Source organism: Heliangelus exortis, chromosome 20, assembly GCF_036169615.1.
Source record: "Heliangelus exortis chromosome 20, bHelExo1.hap1, whole genome shotgun sequence".
Lineage (NCBI taxonomy): Eukaryota > Metazoa > Chordata > Aves > Apodiformes > Trochilidae > Heliangelus > Heliangelus exortis.
The window spans coordinates 5780723-5798664 of record NC_092441.1 but is presented as its reverse complement, the minus strand read 5'-3'; the positions used below and the strand labels follow the sequence as shown (position 1 = coordinate 5798664).

The following is a 17942-nucleotide window of genomic DNA, read 5'->3' as shown; positions in this document are numbered from 1 at the left end:
GCTGGTTGGAAATTTTTTGTCACAACATTTTTCACCCGAAAGTGCTGCTGTAGGGGAAAAAAAAAAAAAAAGGGAAAAAAAAAAGAAAATTTTTGACGTTTTTGTAATGAAAAAATATAACATTCTGCTTTGCTATGGCTTTTTCTGTTAAATTTCAGGCTATTTTATTCTTTCCCTCCTGTAATTAAAACCTGTACAAATCAGTTGAATTTATCCAGCAAAATGTTTTGACAGCTTCAAACTCAATTCTGGGAGAGGGGATGCTGAAGAGGGGGTGATGTTTTGTTTACATTTTGGCTTTTCTGTTCACACCATTTGTCATGTTCTCTGGCAAGTCAGGAATTTTGAGCAGCACTGGAGCTTGCTGAAAGGAACCTGATTAATTGCAGCTCCCAAGGAGCAGCTCAACCAGGCAGGAGCTGCTGATGCCCACCAGGCTCCAGCACAACCTTTCCCTGCTGGATTCCCAGTTAGGGGTAGGCATTCTTGTGATGTGGTGATGCTTTTTTTGGGGAGCCTCCTTTGAAATCAGAAGCTCCTTCAGAGTCTCTCTCTCATCCATTGCCAGTGGATGGCTGTGTTAGAGGAGATATCAAACACAAGGTTAGATGAGAGGAGCCCGACCCTCTCATTTATCTCAGCTGAAGTTTTGAGCCTCTCAGGCTTCACTCATCACTGGGTTTATTTCACCCCACTGATGGCATTTGTAAGAGTGAGAAAATCCAGCCCTTTGACAACTTAAAAGCAACAGATCTGGGGCTCTGTGGTTTCTCTTGGAAGATGTATTGCTGTTGAAAGACTTTTCAAGCATGGAGGCTAGGGAGGAAAAAATGCACAGTGATAAATTAAAAGGAAGTGCCTGGGACTTCTCCAGAGCAGAAGGCTCCTGCCAACATGTGCCAGATCCATAGGTTACCTGATGAGAAGCTGTCCCCAGTGCAGGGGCACCACCCTCTGGCACATACCGGGGAGGGGGACAGGACTTGGGGAGGGCTGAGCCTGCTCTGAGAACAAATAATCCCTCCTCGGGGTGCCTGGCAGGAAGGATGCTTCTCCAGGAGAGATGCTGCAGTTCTTTTCCTCCAAAACCTGGTACTTTGTGGCTCTTATAAAAAGAGCTTTGTGTCTAGGAAAAGATCTTCATTGCTATTTTGGCAAAGATTTTCATTAATCACTTTCATGCCTTTGACAGGGGTGTGTTCATGGGACAGACATTGGTAGAGGGTTGGTGTGGCAGTGCAGCACCTATTCCCAGCTCAGGTTTGCTCTGAGCTGCAGGAGGCTCTTGGGTGACAGGGCTGGGGGGACATTTAGGGGCTGAAAGACACAGGCAGTTCCTTTAGTAGGACAGATATTGGTGCTTATCCAGACACTGGAGGCTCTTTAGCAGCCCCAAACCCACTGAAGTCACCAGCAAGGCACTCACTGAACTTTCCGGACTTTGAATCAAGACTTAAGCTCCTCCTTGTCCCTCTTTAGCCATTAGGAAGTCAATTAAAGTCCCACCTCCCTCTCGGGGTGGGGGGGAAGTCCCTGTACCCTCTCTGGAGTGCAAAGAAAGTCCCACTCTATAGCCCACCTCCAAAATTACTTTGGTGTTGGGGAGTCAAGTAGATTGGCTTAGAGGCCAGGAAAATAGCATGGGTATTGGGCAGGAACAACTTCAGGGGTGTCACATCTTGAAGCCTCTTGTATTTGATCATAGCCAAGAGGAAAAATATCTTCAGTATGAAAGTAATGTTACTTTTGCTTCTTGATCTAGACAGGAGAACAGCAGAATACAATACTAGATTTGTGTGTGGTTTTAAACTCCCTTCCAGCTCACTGATAAGCATTTAAGTATGAATGTTCTGCTCTTTTATTTATTGTGTGTGTGTGTGTTGTGATTTCTTTGTTATATTTTATTTCTTTAATGTTCTGTCCCTGGTAACAATGTGCATGATGTAGCACCTCCCACTTTAGGGATATTGCTTTAGTGTCTAGAAGCATTTAGATGATGATATTTATTTTTTTTTTTCTTTTCCTGAAGATTCGTGTCCTGGTTTCTTATGCTTAATCATCTCTCCCTTTAGATCCCTCTAGCTGAGATGGAGGCTCTGTCTCTGACGTCAGATATTCTCTCTGAAAAGTCCTGGTCCTTAGCTCTGACGGATGACTCTTTTCCTGATGACATTAACACATACTTACTTAATGCTCTGGAAAGCAATGTACATACACTGGTCGCTGTATAGTCTGATGTTTACAGGGTTCAAAATACTGTTTCCACCTCTCTACACCTGCCTAATGGCATTTCCAGTTGAATTTCCAAATTTCCATTTCCAAGTAGCACCAACCTTTCCCCTGAACAGGACGTTGTCCTTAATGCCATTAGGTCCTGGGTTGTTCTCTCTCTTGTTCATGAACTTGGCTCCTTGTGAGGAACAAGCATTTATTTCTATTTTTCCTTTGGTGTCTATGTAAAAACAATGTGTTTTCTACAAAGTAAAATAAATAGTAAAAAAAAAATGCTTTGGAAAGTGTCAAGGTTGAAATTTCCTCTGCATCTGCAACAAATCAGTGATGTTGCCTTGAAGAGACACCCATGAGCTAATGACTCATGTGTCCTCTGCAGAGGGGTCATCTGCAACCCTTTGGATTGTAATGGATTTTTGTCTTTATGAATACAGGCACCAAAAGGCTTTTTTTGCATGATTGGTGCCAGACTGTTTATTTTACAAATATCAGATGGGGATCTCTCCGAGATTCTGCTTGTTTTGTGAATTCTTAACCAGTTGTCTCTCTGGGGGAAGAAAAAAAAAAAGAAAAAGAAAAAGAAAAAAGAAAAAAATTTGGACTACTTTGTGTCTTTTTTGAATGAAATAACCAGTATTTTGAACCCTGCCTTAACCATCTCCTCTTTGAAACATTAGACATTTTTAGCTGTGTAGCAGTTAAGTGCTTTTTTTCTGCTGTACAACAGACATAATTCCTCTTCCAACATTTTTGGATCATTCTTGGTTTTTTGTTGTTGTTGTTCATGTACCTGGATGTTTGTGCTGTTGATAAATTTTCTGCCATCCTAGTCGATTGCCATCCTAATTAGCACTTAGCTGGGAAACACCTCTTAAACCGTGACAATATTTCCCATCATGCTTCATGGCATCACATGAAAAAGATTTAACATTTTGTATGGGACATTTTGGTTCAGATTTAGTTAGACTGGAGAGCTGGACTGAGGAGAGAGCCCACCCAGGTTTGATTCAGATCAGACAAACCCATTAGGCAGGATAGCAAAGTCTCAATGGTAAAGGCAAGAGAGATGGGGTTTCTCCCTCAAAAAAAAGAAACCAACCCTCAACCAGAATGAACAATGTGTTTTGTGAATGTGTCTGAAAACCAACAAAGTGTTTTAGTCAAAATAGTTTCCCAAACTCCTGAAAAACTGCGAGTTTTCATTGAAATGTTTTCTAGATGCTATATTTTTATACTTTATTTACACACAGCTTTAGTTGAAAAATATCTCAGAATGTTTTGTTTGACTCAAAATAGATTTGGGTTAGGACTTTTTTAATTATTATTATTTTTTGGTTCACGGAAAACTCCGATTTGATTTTCAGTCAAGCCATAACAACATGTTTTTCAGAACTACCAGTGAACCAAAAAGTCATGTGCTCCTGCTGCTCTGTCTGTGAGCTGGACTTGGAAGATCATTTTGCAGCCATTTAAAATGGTTTTCATGAAGTTCACTCAAGAGATTTCCCCTGAGATGATCTGAAAGTGGCAATGAGCCCACTGTGGTGTTGGATCCTGTCAGTGAACCTAAAGGTTCATTAAAGGTTGGGTTTGGATGGGGTCTTGAATCCAGATTCTCGTGTTCAGATCCAAATGGTTTTGAATTTGGAATCTCAGGTTTCAGGCCATCTTTTTTCCTTTAAGCTAAATAATATGAAAGCTAAATAGCATAAACATACTTCTTGGAAGGGAAAGGCAGGGAGGAGAACAGAGAGGATCCCAAAACCCAAAGTCTTAGATTTCCCAGCACAGGTTTTGCTCTCTTTCCCTGAGCTATATCAGGAGACTGCAGTCTCTGATATCCAGGCTGTATCCAGGTTATACCCAAACAGTCAGGTTCCTGTGGGCTGAAACTAATGCTGCATGACAGTGCAGATCCCTTTCCTTCATTAAATTTACAACAGTGGGCTTCCTTCTTTTTTTATTTTCTGCTTTTTTTTTTTTTTTTTTTTTTTTTTTTTCCTTTTAACCTCATAATGTTTCTTGTGCAAATGAAATACCATGGTGGAATTTTGGAATTTTATGTCTGAAGTATAAAATTGGGAAAAAACCCTCAGTGTTGATTTTAGAAAACCTGTAAGGCACTGAGTTAAGAGAATATTTTTTGAGAAGCAAGATTTCAAGTTTTCCAAAAAGGATCAGCAATACACTCTGGACTACAGTGTCACATCTTATTTCTGTTTTCCAATGGGCACTTTTTTAAAGATGAAGTAATTATTTCATAAGAAGTATCCTGGGAAGTTGACTTTGCTTCCATTTGTGCTAATGCTGTCCAATGCAATAACACCCAAAAACATTTCTGGAATGGAGATATTTCCTTATGAAATCAGACCTGAATCCACCTCAATTCATTCTTGCCTTTGGTACTGCCCATTCCAAGACTCTGGCTGCAAAAACAGCCAATAACCCTTCCTCTCTCCTTAGGTCCCTTCTAATTAGTGAATAGCATTAACCTTGAAGTAGCAGGTCTGCACATCCCTTTCAATAAAATGGGTTTAGTTATTCATTATGTGAGAGGAAAAACCAATAAAATTGTGCTGGGAGCCAGAATAGGGAATATTTTCTGTAAACTAGTTACTGTATTTGCTTGGGGTTTTTCTGTTGTTAGGAGAGGAAACCACTCACCTTGGCAAAAGTCTGAGCTGCTGATGAGGGCACAGAGAGAAAGCTTTACTCGTACTGCAGAGCATCAAAGTTATGCAAAGCATGTGACCTTTGCTGGCCTTGAGGCATGATGCCTTCTTTGCACATCCCTGAAATAGTCATGGTTTATTCCTCCAGTGTTGCTTCCTCTGTTTCTGTGGCCCATTCTGTGTGACAACCTCTTGACAATACCAAACGAAGGGTAGAGCTTCCTGGTAGATCCATTCGTGCGCGTTGTGCGTCCTGACGATGTGCATGCCCATCCTGCCATCCTGATTGCAATGGCTGTCGCTAGACTTTCTGGGCAATTCTCCTCTTTTCCCCCCTCCTGTCAGCTCTTCCTTCCTCACTCTCTTTCTCCCTGTAGGCTGATCTCCGCTCCAGAGAGGATGCACTGGCACTGTCTCCCAGCAAGGACTTGCTGAGCGTGAGGAAACCTTCGGTGGGACGCACCCACTCCTTGCCAAATGACAGCTACATGTTCCAGCCACCCTACTCCAGCCCCTGCCCTCCTGCCCTGGGTGAGAGGAATCCAGCACATCACAAATCCCAGTCAGGTACACATCCGTCTGGGACAAAAACGGGATTATCCAATATGGGCTTCTGTAGCAGCCTCTCGGTTCAGTTGAGGTGCTGGAGCAGAGCAAGAGCAAGGAGGCTGTGAAGGGATCCAGCACAAGTCCTGTGAGGACGGGCTGAGGGGGCTGGGGGTGTTCAGTCTGGAGAAAAGGAGGTTCAGGGGAGACCTCATCACTCTCTACAACTCCCTGAAAGGAGGTTGGAGCCAGGTGAGGGTCTTCTCCCAAGTAGCTACCAGTGAGACAAGAGGGCATGGGCTTAAGCTCTGCCAGGGGAGGTTTAGGTTGGATATTAGGAAAAAATTCTTTATGGAGAGAGTGATCAGGCATTGGAATGGGCTGCCCAGGGAGGGGGTGGATTCTCAATCCCTGGAGGTTTTTAAGAAGAGCCTGGATGTGGCACTCAGTGCCATGGTCTGGGAACCACAGTGGCAGTGGATTAAGGTTGGACTTGATGATCTCAGAGGTCCCTTCCCAACACAGATGGTTCTGTGGTTCTGTAATATGGCAATAGCTGAGATTTTCCAAACTCATCAGTAGGAGAAAGCAAGATTGCCATGGGTTTCCAGTCAGGGGCTGCTGTCCAGACCTGTGGAATGGCTTTGCAAAGCCCAAGCTGGTAAAGGTAACTCCTTTCCTCTGAGCTTTCTGGCAGTGTGACAGTGAGCAGTTGGCCTGGCTCAGTGCTGATCATCCCCCTGCCTGGTTCCTCAAGGGTTACAGTCCATGCAGCTGGGGCTCCATCTGTCTCACCTGAGTTAGCTGTGGCCTCAGAGCCAAAATCCCAGCAGAAAAATATTTCCTCATGTCTGCTTTTTTGCAGCAGTACCTATTCTAGCAAGTTTTGGAAACTCTACGTGAGAACATCTGTGGAAGAAGGGTAAATGGGGTCTCAAAATGCCTGTAAAATGAACGTAAATGTGATGAATTGAGAGAGATCTCCATGTGAGATGAATGGAAAAGGGAGGGAGTACAGAACTGTCCTTCCCGGTGTGCGTGGTTGGGATCTACGCCTTTGAGCTAAATTCAGCGATATTCTTAGATACAGCCTCTTGCAGATAGCGAGGGCTCTCTCTGCCTGCACCTTTGTTCCCTTACTTGCTGCTGCCTCCTGGTTGCTTATCAATGTGCTTTCATTTACTCAGCTTGCTAGGGGTTACCTTCTGCTGGTAAGTGAACGTAGCTGTCTTTAATTCTTCTGCACCTGCCATCATTTTAGACATTTCTCACAGATAAGACAGAGAAGTTCTTACAAGCATTGTCATTTAAAAGCCTCTAAGTAGAACATAATTTCAGCACTGTTCAGAGTGGGAGGAGATTTGAACAGATTAGAAGTAAGATGTTGAAATTTGCATAGTAATAAGAATTTGAATGAATAGCGACTGTTGAACGGCAGGAAAAAAAAATGGGGGCACAGCAGAAGATGAATTTGAAGTCGTAAGAAATCACTGCCATAATTTGAAAGTGTCAAGGTCAACAGTTGCCTTTGAAGAACCTGTTTGCACATAATGCAAAAGGTGCAGCTAAAATCCTGTTCAAATCCCACTGAAGTCAATAGCAAAGCTCCCATTCCCTCAGTGAAGACAGAATTTATGGCTCTGTAACCCTCAAGAAATTACTTGGAGTTATAATCCCTCATCATACAACTGGGTTCCGTTTGCTAAGGAGGGAGCTTTCAGTGCTTAATTTTTCACCCTTAATTCGGGTGCATTTGTCCTGTTTTAACAAAAGTGAAGCCAACTTGAACAAAAAGGGAATAATTTCTCAGTTCCATCTTTCTTCAAGACTGCAGCTCCCAGTTCCCAGCTTGGAGAACTGAACAGCTCCATCTGACAGTGTGGGTTTGGGCAGTGGCAGGCATATCACCCTTGTAAATCCACAGGAAAAACTGTTCCACTGAGATGTAGGAGAAGTATTTTGGAAAGGTAAAGCTGATGTCTTTTTCATAACCACATTAAGCAATTAAACCTTTTGTGTTTTTCTCCCGCTGGTGAAATTCCAACCGGCTTAAGCAGGCCAGAGTGCTCAGAGGTGGGTAAGGTGCCCAAATTCTGGTGTGTGCATCATTGTCCTGGTCCACCTACAATGTCACTGCTTTTCAGGGTGGGGGAAGTCACCCCCACCTGTTTACAGTTTGTAATATTGTAAAGTGCTGTGAAGATGGTGAAAGGTGCCAGGCGCCTCTAATAAATCACCGCAGCTAATCCATAATATTTCAAGCTGAGAAAGGTTTTGTTGTCAGAAACACTGGCACTTACAGGAGGTATTTGTTTGAATACTCCTTCATAATGGGGCTGTTGTTCTGGGAAAGATTCCAGGACAAATGAGATTCTCTGGGATGCAGTCCAGGTTAAATGAATTGTTTTGAAAAATGTTGAGGCTGTTGAGGGGAGAGGGAAGGGGGCAGGACCATGCAGAGTTTCAAACCTTTTAGAAGTAGCCAGCAACCACGAAGGGTCAGAAAAAGGCTGGAGAGTATGTATTTCCTTCTCCTGGGATGCTTTGTAAAACTAGGCTTGAAAACTGCCAGGGGCCATTCCCGTTCACTTCATTTCCAGTGAGCATGGATTTGAGATCCCAGCAGTCAGTCAGTCAGTCTCTGCATCCTCTCAGGTGTGGAGACATCCTTCTCTAGAGCCTTTTTCAAAGTGCTAAGATACATGGTTGCCTGCAAAGTTATTGGCCCTAAAACAGGGACATAAATTGCAGTCCCTAATGAACTTCTAGTTCATTGTCTTCTGCTCTTAACTGTTGGATCAGGGGAAAATGCCAAGAAAAATGAAATCATAGACAATTTTGGAATTATTTATTAGTAGGTGGGAATTGTTTCCCCACTCATGGAGAGCCAGTTGCTGAACTCAGTGGTTTTGCCATGTCTGGTCCAAAGCACACTGGGGAAGTTTTCTCTGAAAGGTCATTGAGACAGGGCTGTCACCCCAGATGAATATGTCCCATTTCTGTCTCTTCTCCCTCTTGCAAGGTTCAAAGGCATCGGTGCAGTCACAGCCAGCAGACACCAGCTCACTCCTGCAGATTCCAAAAGACCATTTTCACCATGTCAGAGCTCATGACCATTTGGTGAGGGAGAGCAAACCCCGGGTTTCCCAGCAGGTCCATTCTCCTTCTGCTGACAGGCTGCTCCGCAGGCAGGTAAGCAGATTTATGGTCATGAACTGGCTGGACTGTGTGTTGCCCTATTTCCAGGTTAACCATACTTTAAATGAAAGGAGAGATTCACAGAGGAACCTCTGGAGAACTGTAATTCTCCTGCAGAAATAACAAGGTTATAAGGTTGATGGATTTTTGATCTGAAAGCCAACCAGGAGTCTCCAAAGAACATGTGTGATGAGTATCATCTCCTTTGGCAACATGCCTAAATGTTCTCCATGTTGTTAGCACTTTATTTTTTTTCAGTCCTCTTCATGAATGCAGCTAAATGCTCCCCAAGGGCTCATTGGGGTTAAGGAACTAATTTTTAACCGCTGTGATTTTCTCAGTGCTTGAAAGGACACAGTAACACAGGCTCCATCCCAGGCCACCTTTCCTCTGGCTCCTCTGGTTTCTTGGAAGAGGAAAACCATTTAAAGAAAGCTGGATATCTTGTATGCAAAACCATCATGGAACGCATACTGCTTTTACAGTGAGAGCTGAAAATTAAGATATTTTTGAATCTTCTGCATGATTTTGAAAAGTTTGAGTTTATGGAAAACAGAACACTTATTTTGGAATCAGTTTTATCTCTGGGGCTTTTTTTGTCTTTCTTTTTTTGTCTGGCATTGATTTAAATCCTGGTTCAACCAAAGATCTAAGAGATCTAATCAAAGCCTCCGGTCTGGTTGATTGGAAGCATAAGTTTAAATTAAGCTTTTTTAGTAAAATACTTAAACTTGTGTTTCACTCTTGCATTTTTAAGCATACTCCATTGTGCAGCTGGACCAGGACCAGAAGCACGTCTGATCCTAAACTCTGCTTTCTTCAGTAGTTTCATGCTTGCTTTTCTATGCACAAAATAGATGAGGGGTTTTTTTTCAAAGGCAATTTCCTTCCTGCATGAAAATATTCCCATTTCTTCTGTCTTTTAATCAACATTGACAAATTAGACAATTGATTCATAAAGTTCTAAAAATGAATGTGAAGTACCAAGGTTAATTACATTAGTCTGTGATCCTGAATTGACATAAGAAATTCCTAGCATGGATTCGTTTGCACAGGGCCGGCCAGCTGCCCCAATCACCACTAATGGGGAAACTAATTGATGTCATGATTCCAGTTCATAACCATTCTCTCTTGCTTTCTAATGAATAGCAGACCCATCCTTTTGAACTGATCTGTCTAGAATAAATTACCATGTTAGCCATCTCCTCAGCCTAATTTTCTTCATATCTTTGAAGGCTTCTTTCTCTGAGCCTTTTCATATGTTGAAGTCAGTTTATTCCCCTCCCTCCTCTCTCTGCTCATGCAGTGACACGAGCATGTTCTTGGAGTGACACTTCAGAAAGAAAAAAGCTTTGGCACAAGGAGGAGATATGGTCCATGGGCCAGACAGGTCCCTCTGAAGGTTAGTGAGGTGTTGCCTTGGGCATGCTCCCAAGGAGCAAGGAGCTCCCAGTGTGGTTACCAGCAGGAGCAGTAAGGTTGTTCCTGGCACCAGGACAGTGCTGCTGTTACTGTTCATTGCAATCTAGCTGGCCAGACCCTGTAAAACTTAGTCCTTAAAGAGGCAAAATTCCCTTTACATCGCCTGCTTGCTCAAGTACTCCTGGTCTGCTTTGCTCCTTTTATTGCCACCACTAATTTGTTAGTAGCACATCGCAAGAGCTCAAACTAGCAAAGCATTCTGGTTTGCACTACCCATTTTTTCTTATTGTTACATATATTGCATGTAATTCTGATTTGTTTTCTTTCTTTTCTCTCTTTCCTTTCCCTTCATCCCTTCTCCTATCCTAAACTTGTGCATAGATAAATCTCATCCCCCACATATCTGGTCCATGCACTTTCCTCCATCATTAAAACCCGTGTGTTTAACTTCCCTTTCCCTCCAGAGTCCTGGAGAGTGGACCCACAGTCCCCACAGTAACCTGCAGTTTAGTCTCCAGAAAGTCTGACAATTAGAGATGCACTCACAGATGAAGATGAATGGATCAGATGCTTTGAGAGAACATTCCCTGCTGAGGAATACGCTCCTTGGCAGGGCATTGCACAAAAGCTTTTCTCCAGGGGATTCTGCCTGAACTTAAAGCTATATTGATTTTTTGGTTCCAGGACTCTGTGTAGCCCATACCAAGCTGTGGCTACTACAGGTGTACACCCCAATGGGATGGCAGAGGGTCAGTTTGATTTTGAAACAAACCAGTAAAACATTTTTACAAACAGTTATTACTTACAACTACCAAAGATGCCTGTATCATAGGGAAAGAACGAGCTGGTGGTGGCTCACACTGCCATTGTCTGCAGCACAGGTTTGTGTGCAAGCAAAAGTAATCACAAGAATTACTTTTTGCTTCTGTATTCTGCATTTCTGTGGTCTGTGTTTCTTTTTAGGATATGAACACGATTTCTCCTCACAAATGCTCATTAAAACTATTGGCATTCAGGAGACTAGAATTACCTCTACTCTGGACTGTGGTTAGTTGCTGGGATTATGGTGTAAAATTTTAACTAGGAAGAACTCATCAGCATTGAAAAAGTCATTTGCCATACTAAATATTCTCTCAACTCTCACAGATGACAAAGGGAGCCCAATGTGCAGATGTAGCAAGACTCTTGTGTTTCTGCACGCACACGTGTGCATACTGCAGCTGATGAGAGCTTTGCATTAATAGAGATCATTTGGCTCAAACGATCCTTATGGGACAATTTTTATATAAATTGTAAGATCATTTTGGTGCGATTCATCACAAAAGCATTCATGAGGAATTTCATCTCCTTACTACTTCTCTAAAGGCTGAGACCAGCTGTACACATTTCCTCCATATTCCTCTGTGAAGTTTTTAATCTTTAAGATCATTTAAGAATCTGCTCAAACTGCAGCTCTTTCTTTAAGTGCCAGTTATGTGGCTGATTTATAAACCCTTTTGACAAGGGTTGCAGTGCAGTGAAAGACAAAGCCTTCAAAACATGCCATAGATTCTCTCTGCCAGCAGGTGCTGATGCTGCATGCAGCTCAAGACTGCCAAGGCAAAATGTGCCTCAGGAGGCCTGAGCTTGAGCATCAGAATAAGTTGAAATCATTACAGATGATGATGATGATGATTGTTATTAGTCCAGCTTTGGACTCCAGCTTTTCCAGCTCCACTGCTGTAAGACAGTGCAGAGCCATGGCTTCAGCCTTGGGACCAAAGCCAGGGACAGGCTATTACCCTGATGCTGGTGCAGGACATGGTTGCTTTGGTGTCTTTGGCTCTGGGGATGCTGCTCCATGCCCTCAGCATCACCTGAGCTAGAGAAGGGATTTCACAGGCTCACTTTCACACCTTCCTTCTTCCACTCATCCTAGGCTGCTAAAATTATATAGGAGCTTGCTCAAGACCCTCATCCTTTGCATAACAGGAATATGTCTACTTTTGGATGGGGGAACTCTGTTTTTTGCAGCCCTCCATTCTTAGAGGAGAAAGCTAATGGTCAACTTTTTCTGAAGAATGGAGGGCCAAATTCTGTTGTCACTTGCACATGGGAATTGCTAGAACCCATGGTGCAAGTGGAGTAGGTCTAAGAGTCAGTAGGTCTGTGCTGAGGTACCTCAGCAGAGTTGAGAGCCCTGCAAAGGTTGTGCCTTGCTTGTGCTGAGCTTTCTTTGGTCTGTCTCCCTCATCTGACAACTCTCCTCTTCCCCGATCCCTTTGTGCTTTGACACAGATGGCTATAAGGAACGACTCTTTGGATAGCAAGGAGAATCTCCAGACTGAGGTGAGTGAACTCTCTGACCCAAATGTCCCCACTGTGGCCACGGAGGAGTCATCAGTAGCCCTGACACCCTCAGAAGTGCAAGACTTGGCTGCATGGAGCCGGGCGAGCGTTCACACGCAGCAGCATTCCCACGATCAGTACAATATCTCAAAGCAGGCACCAGCATCGTGTGCTTGTGTGGACTCATGTCAGGAGACACCTGGAAACTCAATGGACCAAGAAGCATCCGAGATAAACAGCTCCTTGGAGCCTTTCACTTCAGAAACTTGTACAGCCTCGAGTGCCTGTTCAGAGGCCCAGCCTCTCACTCCTAAGAGGAACATCGGCAATACCGGCAACGTGACACTGAAGGACCTGAAGAAATACCACAGTGTAGACACCCAGGGTCTTCTAAAAAAACCACCCTCTTGGTTGGATGATCAAAGGAGACATTCCATAGAGATTTGTTCAATGGAAAACAGCCCTCAGCACCATTCCACCTCTAGCTCTTCTGGCTTCATAAGTCAGGTGGTAAGTGAAATGGAAGGCTTGCAAGGAACACGGCAGAAGAAAAAACTGAGCCCTCCGTGTATATCCATAGATCCACCCGATGGACAGAGTTTGCTGCCCAGAGGACCTCGCAGCATCTCACCTGCCAGTGGAGATGTTTGTTTGAGACGGCGTGCTCCATCTTGTGAGTCCAAGGATTCCATGGATATAGGGGATTCGTTGCTTCCAGACACTATGTCAACATCTCCTACCCCAAAGAAAGACTTGTTGACACTTCCTAGCTTTTCCTTTGATCAAACGGAAATGGACCCCTGAGTTACTTTTCTGTTGGTGCCAAATGTTTTCTTCCTTTCATGTAATAGAAAAAAAAAGTAATTAAAAAAAAAAACAAACCTCTGTATTCCAAAATGGCACTGGGTAAAAAATTTCCAAAGAAAGATTGAAGAACCAGCTGGTTAAAAGAGTGGTTAACCTATATCACGCTTACTTAAGCATATGTTCTGCTTAGGTAAAAGCAATACAATGTGCAGAATCTATATGTATATTATATTTTATTAAATTAATTGAATCTAGTATTGCGGGATGTAGTACATTTTGTGACTAAAGACTCGTTTAATTTTCTTCTATTTTATGTATCTCAGAATATTTCTGAGATAAAGTTGGTTTTTATGAATATTTTAACCTAAAAAATATATATTTAATCCCTTCTCTTTTTTTGTTTTGTTTTGTTTGGGTTTCATTTTGTTTTTCAAAGCACAAAATGTAGCCAATTAGTGCATTACAGAGGAAATGTATCCCACAGTCAGCAGTAAATCAGAATTATTTAATGTAACTTATTTTTCCCCTTGACTTCAATGATATTCTGGGAAGAAAAAAAAGAAAAAAAAAGATGGTTTGGGTAGTATAGAAATGCAGGGGCAGTTTTTTCAACAAAATAATATTCCTATCTTGCATAAAATCAACCTCCAGAGTGAAAGCAGGTCCAACACAAGCCCAGGAAGGTCCAAGATGCTGAGGATGGTGACCGTGGAGCCATTGAACCGTACACGATACAAAATTATGAAAAGATGTGATAGATCATCCACTGGTGACTTGCAAAACCATGTCAGCTGCTAATTTTCCTCTGTGCCTAGGGAACTGTGGCAAGAAAAGCCTGTGGTCACTTTGGAGATGTTTTTCCAGCATCTCAAAGACAGAGTGTTTCTTTTGCTGAGTTTTACAGCACAGGGTGTGCAGTGGAGCTCCTCTACTCTGCACCCACATGGGAAGGGGAACAAGGCCATGGGTAAGATCTGCAGTGGGTGAATTCAGTGCAGACACAACACAGCAGTGGGCTTCAGCAGATGGTTGAAGTTCAGCTCTTGCTTAAACTGCCTTGAGGTTGATGGTATTTAAGAAATTATTGAAAATTCAAATTGTATGCTTATGTGTTTGACAGAATCACAGCCTGCTGCTGGTTATTTACAGAATACAGGTGAGGCTGTAGGTACTGACATCTGACATGGATGTTGATTTTCAGTTCAGAAAGTCAGGTTTTTTGCTACCGCTGCTGGAGTTAATTTACGTGGCCCCGACTGTAATTTTATTTCCAGTATATCAAAAGCCTTAAGCAGCAACGTTGTGATAGAAAGTAGATAAAAACAGAATCCATGTCCTTGCTTCATAATATGTTCTTAATGTTGGTCATCTCAGAAATGAACTGTAAAACTGGACAGCACAGCCTGAAATCACCAGAAGTTGGTCCCGTTCGACACCTCCTGCTCTCCAGGAGCCTGATGGGAAGCAGACATTGACTTCCCTCCACCTCCATGAAATCACATTAGGATGTAGGCTAAAACAGACTCTGCAGGCATGGTTTGAAGTGTGTGAATAGTCCCAGGTTTAAAACTGCAAAGATGGAAAAGGCTTTGCTGGATTGAGTCTTTAAACCGGAGCATGCAGGAGGAGGATTTGTGCTAATTCTGTCAGTCGGGAGTTTGTAACTTTGTGAGAACTACTGATCTTTTCAAATCACTACAACATGTTGATGTTCAGCCTTTTATCCATTCAGAGATTAGGCTGTTTCAGCTACATGTATTTGCATTAGCTTCCAGCATATATCCAAGAAGATGCTGTTTATACCTAACATCCCATGTGAGATCTTAAGCTCCTTTATTTTCACTTGAGAATGTTTACTCCATAAACAATCCCTTATTGATTTACATGTCCTGTAGAAATGTAAGGGCTTTCAGCAGGAAGTCGGGCAATCAGTGTATTTGAAGTAGGAGGATTAAAATTCTGTATTATTTACTGCAGTTAGATTAATTCTTGGCCAGGACATTTTTCTCCTCTTCAACAGAGGCCCATACGGAGACCGCTCTTTTTGAAATGCCAGTTCAAATCCAGACTTAAGCCAGTTTAAAGCAATGATTTCAAACAAACCTTTCATCAGGCCTTCCCCCAGATCATATTTAAGGAAATAATAAAATTACAGTGTATTAAGCCCGAGAAATATTCTTAATCCCCTTTTGGTTTTACACTCATAATGAGCCTTAGCTTCTCCTTTCACATGTACTAAATAATTTGGGAAAATAGCTAAAATTGCCAGCCCTGGTTCCTTGGTGATTAGGAGTGTGTTTGTATAGCTGGAATGATACTACTCGTACAGTTCCTTCCTTACAAAAAAAAAAAAAAAAAAAAGTAACCCATGGAACATTTTCCCTTGAATCATGGCACAAAAGGGTGATGTGATGTTAATCCAACACTCAACTCTAAAGGTAACAGAAAGCCTGGACTTCCAGTACTTGGAGGTTTACACACTGACAAGGTTTGTGGAAGTAACAAAGAGTTTACCTCGTAAGTGAATATTCAGTAAAGACTTGCCAATTAAAATAAATACTGTCTGATGATGCATTCAGGAAAAGAAATCCATGTAAAATACCTTGTTTTCTAAACTGGATGAGTTTTTTCTAGATGCCCTTTTGAAAGACAAATACAAATGTACTGCAGTGTGTGCAATAATCTTAAGATAATTTTAAATACCTTTGGGGGGGTTTTATAGAATTTGACTTTTTTTAAACAAAATGTACAAATTCCACAGGAATTCTGTAGAATGGTTATGTTGATAGAATTTTTTATATTTTTGTAGAAATCTATAGAGACGTTGTTAAAAGTCTGCATAGCATCCTGAGAAGAGAAGCAGCTCTTACCTACAAGTTTCCTTTCATAAACCTGGAGCCAGACCTACTGTATTACACCCTGTATAGTCTAGTTTCAGAGCCTGCAGCCAGGTTGCATTTCCAGTAAGCTCAAACTATATGATATTCCAGTGCTATTACTGCTCAAGAGCTGTACCCCTATAAAATGTCTACCCCCAAAACTCAGCCCCTGCAATGGTAAAGTAGTCGCATGGCTATCCAGTTCATTCAAGCACACCAGCACTTTACTACTATGGATTTACTGTATACCAGTGGAGAAGGATATTCTGCTTTTGCCAGTCTGACACATGGGGAAAAAGAGATTGCATAGATGTCTGGAGGAATGTAAATTCCATTCTTGCAGCCCCTTGCACATAGGACTGATTTTTCGTAGCTTGGTTACAGGCCATTTATACTGTAGGTATTTTGGAGAAGGGCAAAGAAAGCACTGTTTTTGACTTACGTGGATTGCACTCAGCACAAGGTGTGTTCAAGGTGAAAAAAAAAAAAAAAAGAAAAAAAAAAGAAAGCAAAAACATAACCATTGTAAGTTAGGCTATGCCCCAGTCTCCCCTTTTCTGCCCCTTTGGCTATAATAACCCATGTACACTATTACACAAGGTGACTAGAGTAGGCACAGTACCATTGCAATGTCCGTAACAATCTAGTATATATTATAGAACTTTGTATTTAATAGTTAATATATTGTTATACTGTATCAGATATATAGGCCAAAAAGAGGTCTTTTGGTCAGGGCAACAAAAGGTGGTACCCATGGGGAAAATTGGGTTAAAATGTTCCTTTTTAAAAAAAGAAAAAAAAGACAAAAAATGAGTGTAAATCTTTACAAATGACAAAAACAAATGTGTCCTATTAAAAGCTTTTGAAAAGAAAACAACCGTGCACTTCCCTTTTTTGTTGCTGCTGCTGCTGATCTGTATCACTCTGAGCGGTCAGATCCTTGGTCATGTTTTAACTACCAACAGTTGGAGGAGGTATTATATAGCAACAGGGATGGGAACTTGAAAGAAAGATTGTGAAATGTCGGCCCTTTGTGAAGCAATTTGGTTTGACACCGCAAGCAAATCTGGCCCAGCACATTGCCCAGGGTGTGCTGTCTGACCAGAGACCATCAGCTCTGCTTCTGCAGTTGTTCTGTGTTGGCAAAGGGCAGCTGGAAAGCTGCTTAATGATGCAAAGGCTGCCAGGACTGCAATGGAGAGAGCTGCAGCCAAAGGGGAGAAAGGAGGAAAGAGAAGAGGCAGGTTTGATCTGTCCATGAAAACGTGTTGCTGGGAAGAGGAAGCTGCTGGGCTTTTTTCACCCATCAGCAACTTCAGAATTTCCACCCTGAAGTGCAGCTTCTCCATCACTTCTACAGTTATTTAGCTGCATGCAAAGCAGGTGTTGGAGGTGATGGCACTGCCCCAGAAGCTGCAGACTGCAAGAGCTCAGGCCCCAGGTGCTGCTTAGGTACCACCAAAAACATTTGAACCCAGACCCTCCAGGGGTCATTAGCAAATGAGTTATTTAGCTCCTAAGGTGAAAGCCACTAGAGGCAGGAACCAGGTGCCTGGGGACCCTGTAGCCTTCTCTCTCATTGTGGCTGGAATGACTGGATGGCTCTGCAGCAGGAGGGATGCTAAGCTGAGTGGTTATGTTGTCAGAGGATGTTTTGACAAAGCTCCACTCATAAGCATCTCTGAGTGGAAAACAGCAGGAAGGATGTTAGCCTTTAAACAGAAAGTGTGGATCCCTGCAAAATCCCATGCAAATCCATGCAGAGCAGGACCCCAGAGGTGAGCTCTGTAATGTGCCTGCATTGTCCAGGCTGCAGGACCAGCCCCACCAGGCTGGGACCACTAAAGCAGCTTCCCAC

At 42.5% G+C, this 17942-nt stretch overlaps 1 protein-coding gene and 1 long non-coding RNA gene across 6 annotated transcripts in view; one reads left to right on the top strand and one right to left on the bottom strand.

The window, feature by feature from the left end:
- Nucleotides 1-16961, top strand: part of CACNA1G (calcium voltage-gated channel subunit alpha1 G) — a 143427-nt gene extending 126466 nt beyond the window's left edge. For all 5 annotated transcript variants that reach the window (XM_071763790.1, XM_071763788.1, XM_071763789.1 and 2 more), the window contains 4 exons: nt 2073-2207; nt 5282-5471; nt 8473-8642; nt 12348-16961. In XM_071763790.1, coding sequence (XP_071619891.1) covers nt 2073-2207; nt 5282-5471; nt 8473-8642; nt 12348-13202 — 1350 coding nt within the window. In that variant the 3' untranslated portion in view covers nt 13203-16961. The remainder of the gene's footprint in view (nt 1-2072; nt 2208-5281; nt 5472-8472; nt 8643-12347) is intronic.
- LOC139805414 (uncharacterized) lies at nt 8284-13092 on the bottom strand. Its single transcript, XR_011729804.1, has 2 exons — nt 13030-13092; nt 8284-8519 (listed from the first exon to the last, which is right to left on the bottom strand). It is a non-coding gene; the product is annotated as an uncharacterized lncRNA (long non-coding RNA).
- Nucleotides 16962-17942: the final 981 nt, after the last annotated feature.